The 24701-nt window shown below is 51.8% G+C and overlaps 15 protein-coding genes across 15 annotated transcripts; 8 read left to right on the top strand and 7 right to left on the bottom strand.

Annotated features, from left to right (window-relative positions):
• Positions 1-469: 469 nt before the first annotated feature.
• SNOG_14624 (hypothetical protein) lies at positions 470-1641 on the top strand (the record flags this gene model as incomplete). Its single annotated transcript, XM_001804754.1, has 2 exons — positions 470-894; positions 963-1641. 2 exons carry the CDS (start codon positions 470-472, stop codon positions 1639-1641), a joined length of 1104 nt encoding a protein of 367 aa, XP_001804806.1.
• Positions 1642-2902: 1261 nt separating this feature from the next.
• Positions 2903-4035, top strand: SNOG_14625 (hypothetical protein; the record flags this gene model as incomplete). Its single annotated transcript, XM_001804755.1, has 4 exons — positions 2903-3002; positions 3057-3297; positions 3359-3633; positions 3687-4035. 4 exons carry the CDS (start codon positions 2903-2905, stop codon positions 3815-3817), a joined length of 747 nt encoding a protein of 248 aa, XP_001804807.1. The 3' UTR covers positions 3818-4035.
• Positions 4036-4160: 125 nt separating this feature from the next.
• On the bottom strand, positions 4161-4697 carry SNOG_14626 (hypothetical protein; the record flags this gene model as incomplete). The annotated part of the gene is made up of 2 exons (XM_001804756.1): positions 4161-4380; positions 4447-4697. The coding sequence occupies 2 exons, from the start codon at positions 4695-4697 to the stop codon at positions 4161-4163; spliced, it is 471 nt and encodes a 156-aa protein (XP_001804808.1).
• Positions 4698-4889: 192 nt separating this feature from the next.
• On the top strand, positions 4890-5497 carry SNOG_14627 (hypothetical protein; the record flags this gene model as incomplete). The annotated part of the gene is made up of 2 exons (XM_001804757.1): positions 4890-5310; positions 5415-5497. The coding sequence occupies 2 exons, from the start codon at positions 4890-4892 to the stop codon at positions 5495-5497; spliced, it is 504 nt and encodes a 167-aa protein (XP_001804809.1).
• Positions 5498-5707: 210 nt separating this feature from the next.
• Positions 5708-5841, bottom strand: SNOG_14628 (hypothetical protein; the record flags this gene model as incomplete). The annotated part of the gene is made up of 2 exons (XM_001804758.1): positions 5708-5746; positions 5782-5841. 2 exons carry the CDS (start codon positions 5839-5841, stop codon positions 5708-5710), a joined length of 99 nt encoding a protein of 32 aa, XP_001804810.1.
• A 1290-nt stretch (positions 5842-7131) lies between these two features.
• Positions 7132-8560, bottom strand: SNOG_14629 (hypothetical protein; the record flags this gene model as incomplete). The annotated part of the gene is made up of 2 exons (XM_001804759.1): positions 7132-8144; positions 8356-8560. The coding sequence occupies 2 exons, from the start codon at positions 8558-8560 to the stop codon at positions 7132-7134; spliced, it is 1218 nt and encodes a 405-aa protein (XP_001804811.1).
• A 308-nt stretch (positions 8561-8868) lies between these two features.
• SNOG_14630 (hypothetical protein) lies at positions 8869-9882 on the top strand (the record flags this gene model as incomplete). Its single annotated transcript, XM_001804760.1, has 1 exon — positions 8869-9882. One exon carries the CDS (start codon positions 8869-8871, stop codon positions 9880-9882), a length of 1014 nt encoding a protein of 337 aa, XP_001804812.1.
• Positions 9883-10341: 459 nt separating this feature from the next.
• On the bottom strand, positions 10342-11994 carry SNOG_14631 (hypothetical protein; the record flags this gene model as incomplete). The annotated part of the gene is made up of 2 exons (XM_001804761.1): positions 10342-10650; positions 10834-11994. The coding sequence occupies 2 exons, from the start codon at positions 11992-11994 to the stop codon at positions 10342-10344; spliced, it is 1470 nt and encodes a 489-aa protein (XP_001804813.1).
• Positions 11995-15437: 3443 nt separating this feature from the next.
• Positions 15438-16584, top strand: SNOG_14632 (hypothetical protein). Its single transcript, XM_001804762.1, has 3 exons — positions 15438-15574; positions 15624-15895; positions 15943-16584. Exons 1-3 carry the CDS (start codon positions 15453-15455, stop codon positions 16005-16007), a joined length of 459 nt encoding a protein of 152 aa, XP_001804814.1. The 5' UTR covers positions 15438-15452; the 3' UTR covers positions 16008-16584.
• SNOG_20163 (hypothetical protein) lies at positions 16018-16560 on the bottom strand (the record flags this gene model as incomplete). Its single annotated transcript, XM_001804763.1, has 1 exon — positions 16018-16560. The coding sequence occupies one exon, from the start codon at positions 16558-16560 to the stop codon at positions 16018-16020; it is 543 nt and encodes a 180-aa protein (XP_001804815.1).
• A 180-nt stretch (positions 16585-16764) lies between the features above and the next one.
• SNOG_20164 (hypothetical protein) lies at positions 16765-17046 on the bottom strand (the record flags this gene model as incomplete). The annotated part of the gene is made up of 1 exon (XM_001804764.1): positions 16765-17046. One exon carries the CDS (start codon positions 17044-17046, stop codon positions 16765-16767), a length of 282 nt encoding a protein of 93 aa, XP_001804816.1.
• Positions 17047-17119: 73 nt separating this feature from the next.
• SNOG_14633 (hypothetical protein) lies at positions 17120-17401 on the top strand (the record flags this gene model as incomplete). The annotated part of the gene is made up of 2 exons (XM_001804765.1): positions 17120-17146; positions 17255-17401. 2 exons carry the CDS (start codon positions 17120-17122, stop codon positions 17399-17401), a joined length of 174 nt encoding a protein of 57 aa, XP_001804817.1.
• Positions 17402-17916: 515 nt separating this feature from the next.
• On the bottom strand, positions 17917-19323 carry SNOG_14634 (hypothetical protein; the record flags this gene model as incomplete). Its single annotated transcript, XM_001804766.1, has 2 exons — positions 17917-18828; positions 19183-19323. 2 exons carry the CDS (start codon positions 19321-19323, stop codon positions 17917-17919), a joined length of 1053 nt encoding a protein of 350 aa, XP_001804818.1.
• A 1608-nt stretch (positions 19324-20931) lies between these two features.
• Positions 20932-22313, top strand: SNOG_14635 (hypothetical protein; the record flags this gene model as incomplete). The annotated part of the gene is made up of 2 exons (XM_001804767.1): positions 20932-21248; positions 21389-22313. 2 exons carry the CDS (start codon positions 20932-20934, stop codon positions 22311-22313), a joined length of 1242 nt encoding a protein of 413 aa, XP_001804819.1.
• A 980-nt stretch (positions 22314-23293) lies between these two features.
• Positions 23294-24592, top strand: SNOG_14636 (hypothetical protein; the record flags this gene model as incomplete). Its single annotated transcript, XM_001804768.1, has 3 exons — positions 23294-23606; positions 23681-24185; positions 24337-24592. 3 exons carry the CDS (start codon positions 23294-23296, stop codon positions 24590-24592), a joined length of 1074 nt encoding a protein of 357 aa, XP_001804820.1.
• Between the last annotated feature and the right edge of the window lie 109 nt (positions 24593-24701).

Consider the following 24701-nt stretch of genomic DNA (forward strand, 5'->3'; position numbering starts at 1 on the left):
TGATATCGATCACAACTTTGGCGACTTGATGCTTTTTATGCTCCATTCTGGTTAACCCCGAGTTCAATGCTGTCTCTTTTCGGTGCTAGCATTCCATGCAGCTAGCATCTACATTTGCACTCAACCAATCGCGGGTTGTGGACTATTTTCCACACCGGAGCAAATCTTTATGCCACTACCGACGTGTCGTGGACCCATGACGTCGCCAGCACTAGGCGTGCGGGCTTCACGGATTCCAGCCCGTGGTTGCCAATTTCTTATCTTCTCTCAAGTCCCCCAAAACTTTCTCATGTTAGACGTCGCGAGCTCGCCCCTAGATTAGTGATCGCTGCCGGGCGAGGTCTAGAGCAGTATACGCTATCGTATCGCAATTTCTTGTTCCAACAGCGCTGAGTACGTCGCAACAGCGCGTTTAACAGCAATCTGCATCTTCTTCCTTACCTTGCTACCCTCATTTCAAGGTACAAAGATGCCCATCACAGTGTTGTCTTACGATCCTGCTTGGGCCGATGACTTAGCGCAGATTAAGAAAGAGTTGGAAGCGGGCCTCGACGGCGTGCCGTTCGTGTCCATCGAGCATGTCGGCAGTACATCCATCCCAGGCCTAGCTGCAAAGCCAATCCTAGACATCGACGTCGTCGCGACCCAGGAACAACTGCAACCCGTTCTCGAAGCGCTTCAGCATCCTGATCTGCAGCTCATATACATGGGCGAGCTGGGTATTCCGGACCGACATGCATTTCGTGCGCCGCAGAAGTTACCTGTCCGCAATTTGTACGTCTGTATCGAAGGCTCTGCTGCGTTGCGGAACCATCTTGCTGTTAGGGAATTGTTGCGCGATGACGAGGGTTTACGACGGGAGTATGGCGCTCTCAAATCGGAGCTTGCGGCGAGGTGAGCCAGCGACTCGGGCCATGCTTCATTGGATCCACGCACGATTGGCTGATCCAGTACCCATGCAGCGGTATGGAGATTCACGAATACATGAAGGCCAAAGGCGCATTCATGATGAGGATGCTCAAACTCTCGAATCAACTCACAGATGCAGAAATTGAGGACATTCGCACAGCAACCAGCTCTGCTATACGCATGGCGCCAATACAGTTGGAGCATCTCTTCATGCGAGAATTTGTCATAAGCGACGTGGACGGCTTGCAGCAGGCGGGACTAGCGACGACGACGAAAGAGGCGGAAGAGTTGGTGGTAGACATAATCAGAAATGGAGGAATGACGAAGAGGAAACATGTTGAGCTCGCGATACTTGCGCGAGGGAATCAAGACGAGAGTGAAGGAAAACAAATCATGGGCCGTGTGGGTATCAGGATGATTGAAGATTGTGCAACGGTCGCGACGGACGGTTCGCTGAGGCGAGTTCTCGACGCCATACCAACGGAGTTGAAGCGAGGCCGCATGTATCTGCTGTATGCCTTTTGCGACCCAAAGACAGATGATGCGACCATGATGAGGATTGCGCTGGATGCATTCATTTCTGCACTTGCGCAGGTTGCTCCGAAGAGGTCCAGTGAGCAAGGTGCGACCTTGGAAACCGTTTGGCATCTGCTTGAGGGTCGAAAGCTTTCGAAATTAGACAACGCGTGCGTCGAAGGGGCCGCAGTCTTCCTCATCGAAAAAACTACTTAACAACGTTTTGCAGTGCACGAGTATCTATCATGAGAAAGCCGCGAGCCTCTGTGCTCGCCCTTATTGGTTTCTTGATCATTCAGGTCCCCATCATCCATTTGTTTCTCACTTCTTGATTTTTTTTCTACCCCTCTCTTGCACAGCCTGATGCTGAGCTTCTTGGTCAGCTTAAGGATTGCATCGGCATCTCGAACCGTGCAAGCACGCGTCGTGGCATCCAGGTTGTTTCGTACCCTAGTAAGTTCCGAGAACGCTAACCCTGGCGGATGATCGGTAAATTAAGCGCTACATACCAGTGCTTGTTCACCGGTGGGCACTGGCGAAGCCTTTTCTGTGCGATGACAATCAATGACACCACTACCGAAGGGCTGCGCCACGGCATAGTGCGTACCGCAATCGAAACCTCCGCATTGCATGGTTCGCGGCCTGCTTCCACCCGTTCCCTGACATCAATCCTATTTGACCGTCAAGTAAAACGAGCCACCACATCGCGGCGCGACTGGAACGTGGAGATCTTGGCTTTCCGACCATGTAGCCTTGAGGCGAACCTCGCTAGTCCGCGCGTCTCTCCCAATGGCAGATACCCTTGGTACTACGTTCGCAAACTCTGCTACTTCGGAGAGCCCTGTTCGCGTGTTACCACATATGCTGTGAACTCTCTCTGGCAGTTTTTGGGATTTGTCTCCGAAATTGTTTTGTCATAATGTGTATCGCTCTTTCGTTGTCTGCATCACTAGAGTTTTGTGGTACATCAGTAGGTACCTCACTTGACGTTCCGAATATCCTGAAAGAACCTGGGGCCCGTTGCAGTTCCCGAACGGCGGCAACAAGAACTCGGTCGAGGCCAACCCTTGCTAACATCAGCCATTGAAGAGGCGGTGGTTGCAAATCATTTAAGGTCCTTCTCCACAGTTTTGAACTCTGGCCTATCAGCTACTGTGCGATATTCGGTAGCACAGGCGAAACCGCCTCACCGCTAGCTACCTGCCGGCTCTGTACAATCGCTTCGCAAGACGACCTAAGCCGGGCCTCGCGTGGAAGCTGTCCACGTCATTAACACTATGGAATGGGTTCAGGGAGGGCGAAGCTGTCTTAACATAGGCGAAGCGGATGGCCGAACCCTGCGCAAGAGCAATGCTCATATTCATGACTATAAAATAGCCTGTCTAGTCACTACCCAACGGTATCAATCACTACGACTCGCTTCTGTCCCACTCTCAAATATCACCAAATTTTCCTCGCGCATCACTCCATCACTAGAATGCGCGCATCGTTCATTATTCCTGTTGCTCTCGCCACTTTGAACCGTGCCATTGCGCAGGGCTCTGTATCAGACTGGCACCCAGCTGGGCCGGGAGAATGTACGTGATGAGCCCATTGACCCTTTCTAACAACAATTCACTGATCGCTTCTAGCTCGAGGGCCCTGTCCCATGCTGAACACACTGGCAAACCACGGCTTCCTCCCCCGTGAGGGTCGCAACTTCACGCTCCCCACTGTTAAGCATGCACTCAAGACAGGTGTGAATGTCAGCGAAGAGATCGCAGAGCTGTTGTACAACTTCGCGCTTACAACGAACCCCGGTCCGAACACGACCACGTGGGGGCTTGACACCCTCGCCAATCACAACATTCTGGAGCATGATGCTAGTTTGAGGTGCGAAACTACTCCTCGGGAATACTCGTGAACGTAATACTGACCTGAGACCTTGCTGCAGTCGCTCAGACGACTACTTCACCCATGATGTCATCAGCTTCAATGCCACCGTGTACAACCAGACGCGCTCTTACTGGACTGAAGACTTGATCAACATCCAAATGGTCGCCAATGCTCGTCTTGCCCGCATGCTCGAGTCCGTCCAGCATAATCCACAATTCGCCCTCTCCGAGCTAGCTGGTGCGTTCAGTGCGGGTGAAGGGGCTGGATACATGCTGGTATTTGGCAACAAGACAGCGAAGACAGCAAGGCGGGACTTCGTGGAGTACTTCTTCGGTATGTCCTCCTATTCTCGTCTTTCGTTCTTCCAGTGCTAAATATCGAAATAGAACATGAACGCTTGCCAACTGAGCTTGGCTGGACGACTGCAGAGGCAGTCATCAGCCGCCATGATCTTTCCACCTTCTCAGATGATATTATCAATGCTACATCATACGAAGCATTGAATTCACATCGCTAGCATTAAGTCGTCGACCCTGAGTGAGTGGAGACGTGGAGACACGAAATGCAAAGTTTAGCGAGAAGGTCGTTGAGCTGCTAGTGCAGCTCGTCGCAACGCGCTCTGGCAACATTGCAGGACGCGCAAAGTCAGTTCGAAGGCGCAGGTTTCTTCTCCTGATTATACACCAGTATTAGATTTGCGCAGAACAACACCGATCAATTTATACAATTCGTTGTGACGCCGGCAGCTGCACAGCTTCATCAATGCCCATCTCGCCTCAACATATGTGCCCAGAATGCTGATCAATGAAGTACATGTTTTCGTCCTCACAGGGACACTAATGTAAACCTTCAAAGACCTATTACCACCCACACGGACCGCTTGGCTCTGTGCAACGGACGTGAATATCTTTCACATCGCGAAACAGCTGGATGTTGTGAAAGTCAAAATGCCAGGACCCGCCGCACGAGAAGTCGGCTACAAACATGAGGCGTTGGAACAAATGCGCAATCAGCTTGAGCCACTTGAACGGCGCGGGGCCAATGTCAATCGTGTCGAGATCCCAGTTCAACCAGCCGTATCTGTATCCCACAGTGTCGTCTTTTCAGCAAATCTGCACGAAAACAGGCAGTTTAATGCTTATTGACTTTAAGCCAAGTCTGAGCGTGGCTACCCCAGAGAAGCCCTTCTGATATAGTTCGAGATTCCAAAACTGCCGGCACTCATGCAGTACAACGGGAACTCTTCTGGAAGACTTCAGGTAGTTGGAGCGGTCCTCGTCTGGATCATATTTCCTTAAAGGACGGCACTTGACTGTAACATTGACCACGCGTGGCTCAACGGTCGATTCCCAGATTTGGACGCGAAGTTCGTAAGGCAGCCTTGAGAATGTGATCATTGTGTCGTCTCTTCGGTGGCTGTATTTGCATCGTCGAGGCCACCTGGTGTGAGAATGGCAGAAGGCTCTCTTGCATATTGACTGCGCCGCTAGCTTGCATTGTGCTCTAAGCTGCGTCAGATTTCGCGTAGGTCTTGTGAATAAATTTGCGCCATTCCACCTCTCGGCAGCCTTCACATCATTTGTTTCAACATGGCTTCCGATCGTGACATTCTCATCTACTGCATCAAACGACAATACAATCTTCTTGTCTATGTGGCGTATCTAGATCCAGACACGATCGAATCCTCGCCGCCGGAAGGATGGAGTGATGAGCAGCTCGTAGTCGACGGCGTACGCAGTCTCGGGCGCACCGAAAGAGTTATAGATCTTCTACGCCACATACCCTACTTCCGAAGAGAGTCGTACGGTGAACGTCTCGAGTTCCTCGTCGAAGCGGTGCCAATCAATTACCTCCGTTATTCGTGGCGTTCGAAAGGCATTGCTGCAGACCCATGTGTCGGCAAAAGCATCGACCACAATGATGTTCTTCTCATGCCAGAAGACGCTACCTGTCCTTCTTCATTCATCTCTTTGACCGAGGGCCGAGAGGCGACTTGGTGGATCGACGAAGGTATGAGACCAAATCGTGCAGGTCCATACAGCAAAGCCAATTGATCGTTGCTGCAGGTTTCACATTTTCTGCAGTACATACAAAATTGAACGACGAAGCACCAGAATATCAGCCCTGCCGTCATTCGCCTACCCTTAAGCGTTTCAGGAGTATTTTGAAGCACTCCACAACAATATCGTCATTTTGAGCAGGGTCCCCATGAACAAGAGCCTTCATAGTGGATATGATCGTATCTTGTTTGGGGAATTTAAAGAAGGCCAGGTCAATCTTAAGCTACGAGGAAGGGTAATAAAGCTCGTGCTTAATACACGGGACAGGTCTTGAAGAAGTTGTTCCTGCAACGCGGTTGGCCCGAAGCTTTTCAAAGAGATACGCATCTCGATGCGTTGCGCCGGCATCATCCGTTCAAATTCGATTCAGAATCTCCGTACGGATGCTTCGATACGTGGCTTTGCTGGTGTTCGGCTTTACCGGAGTAGCACCATGTGCCATGAGTGAAGAAGCAACTCTAGTAGGAATGTGCAAATCCATGGTGACCGTGAGCCGCACTGATGCTACGCCGCCCAGCCTCAGGCTATCTCAACTTCTGCACGTCAATGACCAATGTGGCGAAGCAATACTGAGTAATAACATAAGCAGTATCTAGCTGTTTCATGCCAGTTCGATGGAGTGCAGTGACGATGTGGACAGTGACGTAATGCAACTCTTAGGACTTCCAGTACACTATATCGATGATTAAGTCTTCAACACCTTGATACCGGGAACAGAATCGTTATGCGTGAAGCCTTATCATCCACAACTTGCTCGGAGCTACATCAGGTCTCGCGTAAATTCTTGAAAACCACCTTCCCATACTCCCTGTCTCCCACAGCACCTCTAACTTCTGATAACAATACATTATGCCATATAAACGCAACTTTATGACCATTTTCGTAAAGCTGCACTGCAACCGCGTCATCTCTGCAGCCTACCTGGACCCCATCGAGCTGCAAACCCCCCACCTTCAGGCTGCAGCGACGACCAGCTCGCGATCGACATTCTGCGCTTTCTCAAAAGATCAGAGACCGTGATCAATTTACTGTGTCACCTGCCGTTTATCAAAGAATTAGATGGTCACGGTTGTTACAAGGTGCTCGAGGAGACAAGCTGTATTGTGTATCTTCGCAATGGGGAAGTTTCCCGACGTATAACAATTGAATCGTGCCGTGGGCACACGTTGGGAGACATGTGCCTTTTCCCGGCTGATGCGGAGCGGCCTCAGACGTTTATGTCGCTAACGGAAAGGAGGGAGGGGTTGTGGTGGGTTCTTGATAAAGATGCAGGTATAACAAGGCCAATGTATTGACGGCTACGACTTTGCTGATTGCCAAAGGCGTGATTTATCCATGCGGTGGTGCAATGGTGGATAGAGAGGCGCCTGGTACCGAGCCATGGCGACAACTGGCGCGTCTAAGAAATGTGCAAGAGTATTTCGACGGCGTTTATGCTAAGATTAAATCGTTGAAGTACGTCCTGATGCCGAAGGGAAAGTGCACTTGTTATCGTGCTATTTTACATGGCGTGAATACGCCAGTACTGGTAAAATTGATATGATATATCGCCAATGTACTCCTCCTGATTCACGCTCTTCAGGTGGTTGGACCTCTACTCAAGAAGTGCAGTTGGCCCGACGCGCTGAACAAAGAGGCATATCTGCGAGATCTTCGCGACCATTATCCGGATGATGTGTGAGTTCCTTCGTGAGGAATGCGACGACTCAGCTTTGGTCACGTAGACATGTTGAGATTGCCAAGCGACGAACGAATACGCTTTCCGTCATGATCATGTTCTCTCGCTGTCAAACACAGCCCTACTCCTCCCTCCCATACCTTCATCAACCGCTCCACCGATCTTCTTCACCAAATCTTTATCAAAGAACGCAACACCCAGCTCCTGACTAGTATACCAACTTGCGCGATCCAGATTCCCCGAGCCCAGCACGACAACCTCATCGTCCACAATTGTCATCTTGAGATGACTCTGCTGTGGCTCGCCGCCCTCCCTCCCTCTTCCTTTCGGCCCACCAATCGGATCGAAAAACGAAATCTGCAAGCGGCCTGGCGTTGATGGAGCGATGGCTGCTTCTTCGTCGCTCATGGGTCGGCGCGACTGGAGATTTTCGTACCGTTTGATGAGTTTGTTGATGCAACGCGATGTTGTGGTGCCTGCGGTGACGAGCTGCTCTAAGATCATGAGTCGTTCGGATGTCAGAATTTGCACATCGATGCCTCGTGCCAGTGCTGCCAGAACGGCAGAAAGGACGGGAGGAGCGGTGACGTTCGGCGTTTGGATTCTGATGCTGCGCTCGGCTCGCGCGAAGAGTGTGAGTATGAAAGTGTTGAGTGGAGTAGGTGGTGCGAGCATATTGTCTGTACTTGAGAACGGATTCAGTCGCGGATTGCGCCTATGTGGACTCGGCAAGAAAATCGTAGGAACATTGCTGGCAGTCAGATCGGCTTTCGATTTGAGTGAGGTCGTTCTTGGGGTGTTCTCATGTGTTCCATTTTCGTCGTGCGATGCAGTGTTCCAATTCACTGCCGGCACTTCTTGTTTGCGTTCCCAAAAATTAAAGTAGAATTGGAGGAATTGCTCTACGACGGGTCCGCTCATCAATGCTGCGCCCTCGAACCACTCTTCCCAGCTGATGTTGCAGCTCGGTAGGATAACATTCTTCCGATCGACGATGATGAACTTCGGATGCATGACGCTGAAAGGCAAGATGAAGACGCTCTTTATCTTGAGGTCGAGACCACCCAGCTCTTTCGGATCAGGCAAGCCCAACTTGTTCATCCATACTTCAGGTGGGTATATTTGCCCGGTGACGTTTTGCTTGTGAAATAACTTCTGGAAGATAGATAGTGAGGAAAAGCACAATCGCACTCGGATCTTATCAGTGCCACGGTGAATAGCTTTGGTAGACAACTGGCGCAAGAGTTCGTTCAGGGTGTCCCAATGTTTCCGAACGCGCCCAAAAGCATGTGACGAGAATGAGTTCATGACTTGTACTTTCAAGAAGAGGTAGCAGAGACTCGTAAACGGCAGAGCCGGTGCCGGTCACGAACGTGTCAAGGTTGGAGGAGGAGATGAGTGAGCGCGGATACCGCGAGTAGTAATTCGGGTCATCTTGCGCGTTGATTGGTGCAGCGGAGTCCAGGGCTGATATAAAGGGTTGATGGAAGTTGGAAGCGTTAGGAGAGGGAGCAGGTGGCATGCCGGGCGTGTCTGAGAGGTCGGATATACAAGCAACTCCTATATGAGGTGGCGGCGAAGGAGACTGGAGTTGCGAATGTTGATGGGATGACGTCTTGTCGGTCGCGACTGCCACGGAGCTTGACGCGTCAAAGCTCGGGCGCTCATCCCTGCAAAGTAAATCCCCGCCAAAATTTCCCAAGCTTCAACACCACCGACGGCCTCGCGAATGAGCCTTTTGCGCACATACGAAAGCTCACCGCTCCCACAAAGTCAATAAGAAAGACACGGAAGGAAGAGCTGCGTCCGCAATAGGCTTCACCCGCCACAATGCCCGTCTCAATTCTCCCTCCCAGCGCACCACTGCCACCCCGCCGCGATGCGCCAGCAGACGACTCCGACATGGACATGTCCGACGACGACATGCCAACCTCTCAAACAAACGCCATAGTCACACCCGGCGAGCACATCACCAGCGATCCGCAATGGATGCGCGGCCACGGCACATACATCCCCGCCGGCGAAACAACCATCATCTCGACAGTCGCAGGTCACATGCACAAGACGAACAAGCTGCTTTCCGTCCAACCGCTGCGCGCACGCTACCAGCCCGAGATCGGGGACTTAGTCGTCGGCCGCATCGTCAGCGTGCAGACGAAGAAATGGAGCGTCGACATTGCCGCACCGATGCTCGCAGGCCTCCCACTCAGCAGCATAAACCTGCCCGGCGGCATCTTGCGCCGCCGCACTGCCGTCGACGAGCTCAACATCCGCACGTTCTTCTCCGAGGGCGACTTGCTCGTCGCCGAAGTTCAGTCGCTACACCAGGACAACACGGCTTCATTACACACGCGCTCGCTTAAGTACGGGAAACTGCGCAACGGACTGTTCACCAGTCTTAGCGGTGCCGGCGGGGGCATATTATCGCGCCGAGGCGGCGTCGTCAGGAGCCGGCGGCAAGTCTTCACACTCAACACTGCGGCGGGCGAAATTGACGTTGTGCTGGGCGTCAACGGGTACATATTTATCTCGAAACACATCAAGCCCGCGGAGGATGTTAGTATCAACCGCCTGGACGAAGGCGTCAGCGAAACGCTCTACTCAAGCCAAAACGACGACATCGAGCCCGCGGTGATGCGCGAAATCACGCGCGTCAGCTCCCTGATCAAGGGCTTGGTGGCGTGCGGCATGCGCGTCGACGAAGACATGATTGTCAAAGTCTACGAGGGCGCCGTCGAGATGGAGGCTGAGGAGCGCAGTCTCGGCGCCGTGGATAAGGGTGTCGGCGCCAAGGGGGTTGTCGAGGCGGTGTTGGGTAGGCTAGAGGTCGAGGCGGGGGGCTGAGAACAAAGAAAATATCTGTAACAAAGATCTATACTTGATGGGGCTGTGGGTGCATGTAGCCGAAGGGATGGGCTCAAAGACACGTGCGGGACCGAAGGGCGCGAATCGGGTCCACAATGTAGGTGTGGGGAAGGAACGGAATCATGTTTTTGAGATGATCTGGCAGACACTTTGAGATCTCTTGGGCAGGTGAAGCGGAAAACTATGGTGGCGTTGCCATGTCCGCGACAGCTGGCACTCGATGCGCGAATCACGTGCACAACACAACACAGCACATTGGAAGCACGAAGACTGATGATAGAAGTGATGAATTTAAAACTTCTCTGTTCAATGTATTACGATACATGCTATCTTCATTCTCGTGCTATACTTATTAACCACCATCCTATCCTATCCTATCCTATCTGTGCATCTGTACATCTCAATGGTATCCCTATCAATAAATCCACATACTCAACTTCAATTTTCCAACACCAACAACCCCTCCCTCTCCAATCTCCTCAAACTATCCACATCCCCACCCGCCTCCATGACCGCCTTCATCGCCGCCTGGCTCAACTTCCGTCTCTTCTCAGCCGCCTCCTTCTCGCGGCGCGCTTTCGTCTTGCTACTCCCGCTCGGCGCCACGCCCGTCAAGATCTTGCGGCTATCGTGCGGCGTGAAGTTGACGAAGCCTACATTCGGCGTGCTCGCCTGTCGTGGAGCCGCCGCGCTCGATTTTCTGCGCGCAGCGTTGAGATTTTGATGGCTTGCCTGATGGCGGAGGGTCTGTGATGAAGGTCGACGGCGATGGAATTGTGGCTGGGGGTTAGGAGATGGAGTGCGTGAATGTGGGCGGTGGCCAATGGGCACGATGTGGTTGTGTTGTTGAGGATACGCAGTGGTGTAGTGTTGTTGTGGGTGTCCCAGGTCGAACGAGGCTGGGGCTGAGTGGTGCGTAGACACACTGACGTCTCCATTGCCATTACTGATGCCCAGACCGGCGACGCCAAAGTCGCCAAACGATGCGCTGTCGCAGGATATCCCGAGTCCTTCCATCGAGCCGTTGCTATATTGGCTCGTGGTTCGTTGATTTGACTCGCGGTATGTGGGGCCGACGGCTGCGGCGTCAGTGTTGTCCCACCAGCCAGCAGTCTTGGTGGTGGAATAGTCGGGCGAGGCTGAAAATCCAAAGTCCATGGCGGGTGATGTGTCGGTTGGACCCCACGTCGTCATGGGCATGCGAAGTGAGGAGGGCGGGGTCTGTAAGGCTGAAAGAGCCGCACTCGACACTGATGAACTGAAAGTGAGGCCCATGTTGTCGTTGAACGGGTCGTTGTTGCTGTTGTTATTACTGTTCGAAATACCAATTGCTGGCGATGCTTGTGGTGTGATTTGGTAGTTGGCAAAGTTCATGCCGTTGTGGTTGGTGGTAGGGCTGGCTAGGGGCGATTGATCCTCTGCGTAAGGCTGCGCATGTTGACTGAAGAAACCACTCGAATTCTCGTGATGAGTGAGCTTCGATGATGGAGGCGGCGATGTGATGCCATGAGGAGCTACCCTCATGCTGTAAGCATCTGCTGTTGCTTCCATCTTGCGCGACCATACGTCCGGGATGGGTGATCGATAAAACGAGGGCTGCATCATCTTTGCAAAGGCGGGGGTTGAGGTTTTTCTCGACAACTTGTGAATACCACGAACAAGTGAGTGGTCCTGGTGGAAGGAGACAGCCTTCTTGATAGCCTTTGTAGTGTGAGGTCGTGGTGTGGAAGGCTGTGAGTAGGAGCGCAATTGGTTTCGTTCCGAGTCGAAGAGATCTTCAAAGTTAAGAAGTTCCGAATCACTGAGCGACTCTTTGCCTTTTGCGTCAACGCGGAATGAGAAGGAATCGTTAGACACGGTCAAGGCTGGGTTTTGTCCACTCTTCTGGACAGCCTGCTGCCAAGCCATATCCTCGTCCTGATGGAGTATAGGCGTGCTTGGGTATACCGCGCTCTCATTCGTCGACGAGAGATCAAAGAGCCGTGCAAGATCTTCAGAGCTGGAACGGTCCACTACTGGGTCACTGCAATGCTGGAGAAAGTCTGTCTCAACGTATTCCTCAAATAGTTGGTCCAAGTCGACGGTGTCCATCTCTTTGTCGCTAAAGCGCCGGATTGGTAGATCGGATGAGCTTCGTAGTAGAGAGGTCATGGAGTGTCTTTCACGTGCTTCGCGTTCCAGTCCGTTGGTAGTAAGGTTACTGTTAGGAGCTATCTGGGACGATAGGAGTGGCGAAGGTCGACGAATAGGATGCGTCCTGTGTGGATAGTGGATATGCGCCGCGAAAGCTGTGGATCTGCAAGATCAAGTGTTATGCACCGATTCAGTATGATGGGCAAGCTAAACAAACTCACCCATACTTGATATATACTGCATTCACTCATTGGGAGGAGTTCCTGGCCAACCTCCGCTTCATTGAGCACATTCCTGCATGTATCGAACTATACTTAGCGAATGAGGGCGGAATGGGGGATGACCTAAGCCACAACCCTTATGTTTCAGGACATTTTGCGGTGTTTGCACCGCCGAAAGTATCAAACACCAATTCTGGAAATCTGGGGTGGTTGGGCAGTCCGTGACGAGTTTGCACAGGGGTTGGGCGTGCTGAACGCAGCCACATACCGATGGCTGGGTTGCATTCCTTGGGCATGTTGCCCGGCCCGCGGGACGCGTCGCACAATCGATCGCGCTTCCCTTTGTCGGTAGTGTCACACCTTTGTAGACACTTTGAACTTTCAAAGCTGCAGAGACTGGAGCTACCTTGGAAGTGCTGATGCGGGTCGAGATCACGCGCCACTTCCAAGTGGGGGATACATTTACGAGTAGCATCCGCGGATTGTTGTAGTGAACATGTCTTGCGACGGCGCATCGCAGAGTGCAGTCGAGCCCGCCACCTCGATTTACCGAAAGTCTGGAATGCAGATGTCGCAAACACCGCAAGCAGTGGCTGTCAGGCCACCGTAGTGAAGAGAAACTTGACGTGGAGAATTATCTGATAGGTCCGGCCAGGGTCCGGGAAAGCAGATAGGCAAGAGAAGCGACAGCAGAGAAGACTAGCCATGACCCGGGAGAACGGATGAAAGATACCTGCCAGTGTGTCAGTACTAGCTTATTGGTAGGGTCATCGCGCATCGCGCATCTCCACCCAGTTCCTGATTGACATGACGCTGTGGAACGCATTGCACGTTTGACCCGCATCAGAACCAGATGCTCGGTCAGAGGACGTTGAGGTGACGCGAATCTCGAGTCGTGAATTTGTGGTTTGAAAGTTTCGTCTAGCGGTTGGGGCCGGCACTGGCTCGCGTTGGCTGCAGGTACCTGGTGGCCATGAAGCTCATACCCGTGCTTCTGTGGAATCCACCACATGCGGTCAGGTCACACTTTCACGCCATTGCCTCTATAGTCCTCTGTTGTCTATTACAGCGCGGGCTACTGGGTTTGGACTAGTCCAGGATGATGGAGAGGAAGTTTGGGTTGGAAGACCTGTTTGACATGGGGCTTTGTCGTCGAATCAGTGTCATTGCTCCTGCTGGTCTTCGAAGCAACTCCACGTAACGTCATCCACTGTCCTGGGTTCGCATCCTCCACACCACTGGCTGGCGTGATTTTCAGCGTTTGGAACTGCTGAGTTGAGTTTGATGCGTTCCAGACAAGTCTTTTGCAAGATGATTGGCATGAAGGGCATTTCTTGGCCGAGCATCACTGACGACTCCGATTGCATGCTCCACGCAGAGCTGGAACAGTGCATGGACTAAGCTGAGGCGCATATACGTCGAGCGTCATGCTGTCCAGACTTACCAGATCGGAAAGCGGAGTGCTTTCTCATTGGTCTCGCGTGGAAGAGCTGTCTTCCAGGACGCCATCGCCTAATCACTGGAGTGGGTCTGTCCGCCCGCCCCGGTCGGGCCGTGTTATGAGGTGGTTCGAACAGCTGCCGATGATCCGATTTTGCTATGACCAATGGCCTCGTTCGGTCGTGACAGGCCCATGATGGGAATCTCGAGCAAATCTACTTAAAAGGAAAGCTCACTCACAACCAGCTGACCTGGCGTGTCATGGTCGGAGAGCAACAACAGTACCTGCATATAGTTGAGGTCAGATGGCCGAAGTACTCCTGAAGGTATGACTCAAAACCATTGTAGGTCTAGTAGCAAGTGTTTAGACGTCAGAATATACCTCATGGCAACCATAGGTCGGAAATTTCGACCGCTTCGATGGAGATCTGGCAGCGTGATGGCGGCTTCAAACGCCCGTGGCCTTGTTGTTGTTGTCAAAGAGGAAGTCGTTGGTCTAGTCCTGCTGATGCCGTCTAGTTCGCCTGTTCGCCACTTCACGTCGCTCATCCCGTACCCGCACCTAAGTCGTCGAGTCAGGACGGCTCCGCATTGGCCAGCCTACATGTTCGTAGTGAATGTCCAGCAGTGTCAGTGTCAACATGAAGTGAAGTAACGTGAAGTGGTTCGAGGCTGAGCTAGATCCACATCTGCCGGTGGCTTTGTGCGGAAGAATTTAATGTCTCTAACGAATGTGTAATGTAGTGTACCATAAGGTTTGAGGCTTCAGCGGAGACTACCCCAACTGGGGACCATCTGCGAAACGGTATAAAGACTTGTGGAACGTCTGAAGGACGAGGCGAAGCGGTTGTGGCTGAACTGGTGTATGTGAGGTCGCCGTGGATTTGTATTCCCTTACGTGCGTTACGGGCTGTGGCTAAGGGTATATAGCTTGCGGCTGCTGGTAGCCGCCCGCGTGGAGACGAACAAGCCACCTCCGGTGAACTCTTAGCATACGACGCGATTTGTGTGCCTCGATCTGTACGACACGTGGAGCTTGAAAGGCAAGTCGACGGGTAAACAGCCAAGCTTTGTCGATGTGTAGAGTAATTGTCCACTGTCAGCCATCTGACTTCGATGCCCTTGGTTATTGCACGAAGATATCGAATGCGATCCGGGTAAGCACTCCAGCTGGGGATCAATTGATCAATTCCGCGTCACAAAGTCAAGTGCCAACGTCGGCGATCAAGGAACGTCCGAATTCTCTAGTAATATCAGATATCCCGCGTAGTCACATGGGTTGATCAGACCTGACTGAGATAGGTCCAGCAGCCGAAGGGAACAATGGCCAGCAAGTCCGCTCATAAGTCGTGCTTATGGTTCAGCCACTCGAAGGTACTTTCGAACTCAGATCTCACGCATTTCAAGTGGAAGGCGCGGATCGACTTAAGATAGACTCAGGACGAGTCGAAGCGGATGGGTGGGGATCGTGCTGATCCTTTCCACTCGATGTTTCAGCACTGGAAATATGCTTTCAGATCGATCGACGGTAACTCGCAGTGATGGTGCACCGAAGTGTGTGCAGAGGTGTGGCCATATATTGTGACGTGATGTGTAGAAGAGCGAAGGTCACGAACTTCGCTTGGTGTTGAGGCAAATCGCGCTCGGACGCGTTCTGTGGGGGAAGCCGCGCCGCGCCTCAGGAACCACGAATACCAACACCATTACTACCACCTGCCGCATACGATCGACACTTGACCACATATCGGACTGATCATGGATTCCAATGCGCCCCCCGCAAATGAGCCTCAACCCTCTATCTTCCGCTGGATCCTGGGCTTCCTCATGGTCGGCGCATGCTGGGGCCTCACCACGCCATTCATGCGACGAGCAGCCATGTAAGGTCCTCCCACACCCGCTCAAAGCACTTCTAACACATCACAACAGGAACTACACCCCCATTCCCCGCCCCTCTCTCACCGACCCGAGCAATTCCTGGCTCAAGAAGAAAGTGCTAGGCATATGGTACGCCGTGAGCGGCGTGCTCAGCCGACCCGCATACGCCGTGCCACTACTTCTTAACGTGACGGGCAGCGTGTGGTTCTTCATATTGATAGGGAAAGCGGAATTGAGCTTAACTGTGCCGATTACGAATTCTTTGGCGTTTATGTTCACGGTTTTGGGGGAGTGGTGGGCGGAGAAGAAGGTTATTAGTCGAGGTAAGAAATGGGGGTTCAGATGGGTTGGATGAGCTAATGTGTGGCAGATACGTGGATTGGCATGGGGTTTGTACTTGGTGGTATTGCGCTGTGCGTACAGAGCAAGTCATAGGACTACGGAATCACCAATCACGTCCTAATCGATTCGACTCGGGAGCCTGCGCTTCGGCTTGATACAACTTTGAGAAGCCCGTCGCAGGTGGCTGCAGCCAGTTCCTCTCATCGTACCGCTGATCGCCCTCGATAACGTGGAACGTGTATATATTCCTGCTCTTCCCACTGGTGTTCTTCTCGCTCTTGTGCAGGATATTGCCGTGGATCAAGACGAGCGTACCAGCCTTGACCTCGCCCATGTCGTACTTCTCCTCCTGATCCACCACCTCGTAGTCCTTTTCCGCGCCGTTGACGCCACTCTGCAGATCCTTGGGGAAGCGCGCGCCGTCGTTGTCGATGAAGCCGGTGCCCTTGCCGGTGCGGACGAAGCGCTTCTCGATGGACGCGCGCTTGTGGCTTCCTGCTGCGAAACTCAAGCAGCCGTTCTCTGCCGTTGCGTCTTCCAGCGCGTACCACCAGCCAACGGCGCTGGGCGGGTCGGTATACAGGAATGTGCTATCCTGATGCGGCGGTACTGCACCGCCTATCTCGGGCTGCTTGCAGATGACCATGGACTGGAGGACCCGTGGGTCGCGGAAGGACAGCGAGCGCGCAATGGCGGCATTGCGTTCCGAGAGAGAGATGCCGCGGAAGGACGGTGATAGTTCGTGGAGGTAGTGGCCGATCTTGTTGATGGCGCGGTGCTTTGGCTTGGTGAGGGTGCCGGACTTGTCGAAGGCGTCTGGTTACTGTCAACGCGTGATCTCATGGTCATCTCAGAGGAATGAGTGCGTACCTTCCTCAAAGAAGAAGCGCACCTTGTCGCCGGAGTCTAAGAAGTACTCGTCGCCAACGTGATCTGCGCCATCATCGCCACCAGTCGAGAACTTGGTCATCGGGTGGTCTTCCAGCGAGAAGTCATTCAGCATCTTGTTCGTGTCTTCGAGCAGCTCCTTCACGGTGTCTTGCGAAAGCGCATCTGGGATGAGCAGGTAGCCATTCTCGTTGAAGAAGTCTAGCTGCTCGGGCGTCAGGCCCTCAACTTTTGGCGCGCCCATTGTCACTTTTTATGTACAAGAAGGAGTGAACAGGAGGAGGAGTAGATTTGAAGCATTTCAGGTGCGCGCCACGATGTCACGAGCTATCAACGAGCCGCCAGTAAGCGTCGGAGGACGCCGCATCTCGCGATATGACAAGATCTGCGCTAGGTCGTGCCCCACTGTGCGCTGCCCCGCGTTGTCGGGTACACTTCCATCCCACGTCTAGTCCATCAACGACATCATCACCATTACTGCCATGCGAGAGGCGCTTGGGTACTTTTCCGACATCACATGGGTGATCACGTGTGCTGAAACGACTGGATCGCAACTTGATCAGGCATCCATTCGGATAGACCGATATGACGATGCTTGAAGAAGAAAATTGACAGTGTCAAGGCAGTTATCCGGTTTCATGGCGGCGTTCCTACAGTGATGTGACCTATATCGTTCTGTAATTTCCCATCGAGGTTCCGTTCCGCTTCAAGGCTTCTGTCTTCGCACGTTGCTTTTCTTGACACGTAGACTGAACATTGGTATGAGCTCCTCCCGCGCAAATCGCCACATCGATCTTGAAGACAGGATACTTTCTTCCGTCCCGAATTTGTGACTTCAAGGAGAGACTAGCACCGAGTAGATTGGAACGGGGCCGGATGAGGTGAGCTGATTGGTGTTATGTTTTGACGTGGGTCAACGGGGAAAGCGTACTTCTTTAGTCTGAATCTGGAAAAATTCAAAATGATTGGAAGGACATACCTTGCCGTCTTTAAAGCTTGATGGATGGGCGATGTGTTGGCTCGAGGCACATGTTCGGTTACTTCTTCTCGCTCGGTATCTCAATATCGACCCAGTAGTACCTACTTCCCTATCTCTTCCTCTTGCTTCCACGTGTCACAACTGCCCGAGCTTGATCATCGACATGCAGTTCTGTGATCTTGGGAGTAGTTTGAGATGCATCTTCGGCGCTTCAGCTTCTAATCTCCACAGCTTCGCGAATTGCAGTCGTAATTGACGCTTCACAAACACCATTACATTTGGATGCTTCAGGACAGTGTAAGCCTCTGACCTCGATTTCGACTTTCCTAGGCATGACTTTAACTCGCACCCCCTCATTTCCTTGACACATGAAGCGAGGCAGCTGTCGAGACAGGTCAAGGTGGGGTGAGGAGCGAACTCAACCACGATCTTCAGTTGCGTGACATTGGTGAAGTGTTTCTGCCAGTTCGATGCCGGGGCGGTTGCAGGCTTGCGTTCATCTAAGAACAGGTAAGGCCACTCGGTCCTGAATTTGTCATCCCAAGCCATCTTGAATCCTGTGTCAACACTAGCCTTGATCACGACTTCAATATTGCGAACCCGAATCAGAAACGCAGGGTTAGGCAACTTCCATTCCCAGTGTAGCTTGTCTGGGCGACAGTAATCCGGGGAATTTTTACGCATGAAACAAAACATGTTCTCGCCGTAGTATACGTCCAGTGCGATGGCTTTGGTTGCCTTGTTGGTGAGGATGAGCTTGAGCAGCGAGCGTGCGGAATGGCTGGGATGATTGATTACGGTGATCAAACCGGGAAGCAGCAGGCGGTGGAGGAGGACCATGAATTTGAGCTCCTGTGGAAGTCGCTTCCACGGGTGGAAGGTAGGCGTCTGAAGATCCATGTTGATGACCTCGAGGAAAGGTGCTCGGACTGTTTGGTTGTGTTTTGATGTTGATGTGGTGATGATCTCCAGTTGAGGCTTACCACGTGAGAGCAGGAGGGTTGTGAGGAGAGAGAAAGGCAAAGCATCAATCAAAAGTATGCTAGTCTGTAGGAAATGGGCCTGCGCTAGGTAGTCGCGCTAGTTTAGCTAGCAATATAAACTCACATTCACTCGTAAAACCTCAAGATACTCAGTGAAAGTGGCAGGTGGTAAATCATGGAACGTTCAGACGTATGACTCTTCATTCAGTTCACCCGCATTGCTACCAGTATCGATCTCATGTCTGTCGTTATCACATGGAAACATGATTACTCGACTTTCAATGACTTCATATTTGATGGATGTATGGACCGTACTTAAGGTCGTCCCCTCCACCGATCGATATCTTCCAGCAGTCGTGCCCACCGTAGCATCCGTCCTAATATTACTGATAAATTATTTTTCAATGGCTCGTCTCACTCTGAAGACATATTTGATCGTCGCAGCAACCTTCTCAAAGCACTCATTGGGGCACTGAACTCCAACAGCCTTCTGGGTCCTGGCAAACCCGGCGCAAGCGAATCCACTGAGTTTGACACTGAAGTGGCGCGTATTCAACATAACAACTGTCCCTTCCAACATATACTCAAGCCTCAAGAGCAAAAATAAGACATTCTTCTCCTCTCCACGCCTCCCTGGCACCGTGATAGAGTTGGTTTTGTGCACCCCGAGACATTGCGCTGAGTCTTCAGGCTCGCGATCTCCGTCCCAGTGACCGCGACGAATATCGAATGTCGAATTGAAGCTGTTCAGGTTCGGGAAGGAAAGCTGCCAGTCTGTCCTGAAGCTTCATCCCGGTGGACCTGCATTCAGTCGAAGGAGCAGCCACTACTGGTTCGATTTTGCCCTCAAGGCGTCGCATCCTGGGAAGAAGTTGAAATCATCGTCGGCTTGCAGTTGGAGGTCTAGTTTACGCACGAGCGCCGATGATAGGTTTGGGACATGCAAGCACGCAACAGAGTTCGTGCCGCGGCCAGGTTCGCGCGATTTGAAGACTGGCTCTAACGTGAATGCACTCTCTAGTAAACTTGTACGGTGATCGAGCGCATCTCTTTGCTGGTAAGTGCAAGGCTCTGGAGGGCATGTTTGACGTGGAATGAATGTATGAGGACTCGTATGGCGCCAGTGAGTTGCAAAGGTATGTCCAGGATTATGGTTTTGTTTGAGCTCTGTTGGGAGGTCTTGCCACGAGTAGAAGATTTTTGGAGCTGAATTCGACTCATTCAGGATGATAGGAACGAGTGGCATCATGGCGTTCGCTGATGTGATATTTGGGGTTGATGGACTTGATCAAGGTGAAAGGTATGGATTGGTGTCGAAAGATTGTTAGCATGAGGCTAGGTTGGTTCAAGTGAGTGAGTGAGTGTGGCTCATTTTAAGGCAATAAGACTGTTCTGGGGTGCATTTCGAAGTGAGTCTTTGCTTGGCACGGGTCAATATTACTTTGGGTAAAGTGAAAGCCAGTTCCAAGCAGCACCTTTTCAGTGCATGGAGACTTGCTTGTGACTCATAAGTGAGTTCGGTGAGCGATTACAGCGTATAGACTTATGCCAAGTGACCTCAATATTAGGTAAGTAGCTCCAATGTTGAGCTTTAGTGACGATATCATCTGTATCGATCAAGAGCGGGTAGCAGAAGGCTCTACAGCCTCAACCACGTTCGGAGATAGTTGGTGACTAGAAATTTAATTCGATTCTGCGCTAGCACTGAGTACGCGACAGGAACTTGACGTTGGAGACCGCAAGGGCAGCTGACTTCAGTGAGCTCGCCCGAAGGGACTTTCTTAGCATGGTGACACGATGCAGCCACGATGCGACAAGCGAAGAAGTGCACCCCTCAATTGTTCAACGTCCCAATTTTTGTTTTTTTTCTCGACCGCTTCAATCTCCAAGCAGTACTATGGCAATCTTGGTATTGTATGCGTCTGGTGCGATAGGCCTCTATGTTTTTTTTACGCTGCCTGCTTGCCTTCACCCAAGATGCAAACGAGCCCGTCGCACTGGTGAATGAGCTACCCTTCTTGGGCCCTGTCGTCGGAATGCGAAGAAAAGCTAAGTTCTACATTGACATCTGGCAAGTAGAAATTGGAAAGCTTTCCCGCGCTCATGCTGATTACTTGTCTGCAGCGATAAACTCAATCTTCCCATATACACCTTGCGCTTACCTTTCATGCGACTCTACATCGTCAATGCCACAGAGCTCATCCCAGTTGCACAGAAGCACTACCGTATACTGGACTTTGTGCCCGTGGAATTGAAGGTTGCCATCAACGTAATGGGCGCAAGCCCCACAGCTAAAAAGATCTTGATCAAGAACATCAATGGAGTTGAGGACTTCAGCTACGCCGTATTGTTCGACAAAGCAATTCATACGGCACTCTCTCCATGTCCAGGGTTGCGCACCATGAATACGAATTCTGCACAAAATGTCTTACGAGTCGTCAACGAGCTCGCGTCTCAGGGCCCAAAATATCTCAAACTGATGGAGTTTGTTAGGGCACAGATTACGCAGACTACGACAGACGCTGTATACGGACCAAATAATCCTTTCGTGGACCCAGAGATCCATAAAGCTTACTGGCATGTGCTTTTCCTCGCCCCCGTCATCTGTCTCTTACATGCTACAGGAACTTCGAGCCGGGCATCATTATCTTACTGCTGAACCTGTACCCAAATCTACTGGCCAGAAAGAGTGTCCAGGCGCGCAAAGACATCGTCGAGGCATTCCATCGTTACTTCGAATCTGGCAGCCATAAACAAGGCTCAGCATTAGTGCAGGCCCATTACCAGCACAAGGTAGACCAGGGGGCCGCTGGTAAGGACATTGCTATCCTCGAGGTGGGAAAGATCGTCGGAATGTTGAGCAACACTATCCCAGCCGCATTCTGGGTGCTTTACCATGCCATCTCCGATCCCGCCGTGCTGCAGGAGTGCAGACAGGAAGTTCTCGCATGCTGCACAGTGGAGCACGATGTGGTCACCCTGGATGTTTCGCAAATTCAAGGGTCCAACTCGATCTTGACTTCCATTTTCAAGGAGGTTTTGAGGTACCATGGTATAGGTACTTCTATCCGAGTCGTTACACAAGACCACTTGCTCGATGGAACGTATCTCCTGAAGAAAGGTGGCATTGTGATGATTCATGGCGCTGTACAGCACACTTCGATTCCGGCATACGGCGAGAACGTACACGACTTCCAGCACAACCGCTTCGTGCGATCTCCAGGCGTCAAGAGGCCGAGTCCGGTGGCATTTCGCGGCTTTGGAGGAGGATCCACGCTATGTCCTGGCCGTCATTTTGCTAGCACAGAGGTTTTAGCATTCGTCGCCTTGATGATCACTCGCTTTGACTTTAAGCCTACTGAGGGATCCTGGATCACTCCCAAAACGGATAATGCAGGCGCGCATGGGACGGTGGCACCGCCCGATACCGATGTTCAAGTGCGTATTTCTCCTGGCGTCAGTGAGCTGGCAGAGAAGAAGTGGCTTGTGGTGGTTTCAGAGATCGTGGAGGACGTACAGCTCTCGGTAGAAGACATGAGTCTTGCATGATTCCATACACAGATGACAGACCGCAGAATAGGTTTAATTATCCCGAAGGAGGATGCAAGTTGACCCAAGACCCCCTCGGCCAATTTGGTCGACCGTCGGAGGACCAGGAGACGTAGCTGTTCAAAGATATCTGTTTCTGGCCTTGTATCTTTCGATATCCCTTGCACGATGTCAATTTCTGCCTTGTGAGGCCGTTCCACGAGCGATAGCCTGCGGTTGGACAATGTCACCCTGTCGTTTGCTCAACCCCACCGTTCTTTATCATCTGACTCTCTGACCTGTGATTACATTCGTTCTTCCATACCCTTGGTATAGAAATGATAGCCCAAAGGCAGCAGGGGTGCCCATGCTCTTCTTTTGGCCTTTTCGTGTGTTTTGCGAGTGTGCCCAGGTGTTCTCTTTACACCTTTTCAGCGCCATTACCCACCGCCTCGCCCATCTCAATCATTGCGATGGCAAAATTGTCATAAATTTCTATTCATATTTCCAGTAGTCCTATCGTACTGTCCTAATAACAGGTACAGGTGTAGGTAATTGCCATAATTACGAGTGGACTTACCTTTATTTTATCTTCACTAACTTCGAACGTTTTTGGTATCCATCATTCGCGCATCCTGGTTAGGTACTCGATGGCGAAGCGGGTAGGAGCTGTTACAGTTGGAAAACGGTGCCGCTTCCCGCGGGTCCAGCGAATCACGTCACCACCAGGTTCGATGATGTGCTTCGTACCAAGGCGCGGGGAGACAACACCTTAGACTGTGATCGGATTACGTTCATACTGATCGATATGAATGCCTGATATAACGTAAATACCGAGCCGCTGCCTGTCAGATAACCGGAACCTGTCTCCCTGTCTCTCGAAACAGGTACCTCACGCAGCAGAAGTGCACTCAATAAGACTCTGACGGGGAGACTGATTGCCATTCGCATCTAGTTCCTGGATCAACATCTCAAGAAAGTTTCCTCACTCGAAAGCAATCATGGCTGCCGCTGCAATTGCCACTGCCACTCATCCGCCGCTCGGCCCGGTTTTCAGCACTACACCCGCCGCCCAGCCACCGCCCGGACAGCCGGACATTTCCTATCACCCTGACTGGAACAAGTACCAGGCTCGAGTTGCTCGCCGCACTCAAACTGAAGAACTCCCGAAGAACCTCCCCGAAGGATTTCCCAAGGAGCTGAAGGGCGATTTAGTCTGGGAAGGGGAGACCCTCGCTCAGAATTACACATGGACTTACGTTTTCTCGGCCGACCAACTGGCGGACATTGATAATGCACTCGCTCATTTCAAGTGTAAGTACCTTGTCGCGTAAAACTATTTTGTGTTGATGATGTTGTGCAAGCTGGTTGACCACTGAACCAAATAGCTCTCAACCTCAGCTTTGGCTACATCACGCAGGAGACTTTCCCTCTCCCAACCCTACATGCTGAGCTGCGCCGCCTCTCCCGCGAGTTGCATCATGGTCACGGCTTCTTCGTTCTTCGTGGCCTAGATGTCGATCGCTACACACGCGAGGAGAACGTTATCATCTATGCTGGCATATCATCGCACATTGGCTCCGTTCGAGGTCGACAGGATGCTTATCTGGACGGCAAGCGTGCCGATGTGGTCATAGGACATATCAAGGATGTAACGGCTGGGCTCGGAGAGGGCAAAAAGAAGGGTCAGCTTAAAATCGGTACTCCAGCTTATACAGCCGACAAGCAGGTCTTCCATACTGATTCTGGGGATATCGTCTCGCTTTTTGCGCTCTCAACAGCTGCAGAAGGAGGTGCCAGCCGTCTTGCCAGTACGTGGCGTGTTTACAATCATCTGGCTGCAACAAGGCCCGACCTTATCCATACATTGAGCGAAGATTGGGAAGCAGAGCTGTGAGTTAGTTCGTGTTATTAGAAGCCGAAAAGAAGTATAATTAGGTTCGAAAGTTGCTGACACGTGTTCCCTGCTTTCTAGGTTCACTAAAACCGCAGACGACAAAGACAAGTTTATGAAGCGGCCACTGCTTTACCACCAGGCCGCCAGCGCAGATGGCAAGACGCCAGACAAGATACTCCTACAGTACGGCAGACGTTACTATGTTGGTTTCGGTGACCTTCCGCGGAGCAATAATCTACCACCAATTACCGAAGCTCAGGCCGAGGCGCTTGATGCCCTTCACTTCCTAGGCGAACGTTTCAGTGTATCGACCAACTTCGAGAAGGGCGATATTCAATATGTGAATAACGTAGCCATTTTTCACGCGCGAGACGGCTTCACGGATAAAGACGACAAGCAGTGAGTTTCCAGAACGGCAAGAGACTGCTGAGCGAGAAAAGATCGAATAACTGACAAAAATGAATGAAACAGGCGACATCTACTGCGCTTATGGTTGCGTGATCCTGAAAATG

The sequence above is a fragment of the Parastagonospora nodorum genome (assembly GCF_000146915.1).
Source record: "Parastagonospora nodorum SN15 chromosome Unknown scaffold_33, whole genome shotgun sequence".
Taxonomy (NCBI): domain Eukaryota; kingdom Fungi; phylum Ascomycota; class Dothideomycetes; order Pleosporales; family Phaeosphaeriaceae; genus Parastagonospora; species Parastagonospora nodorum.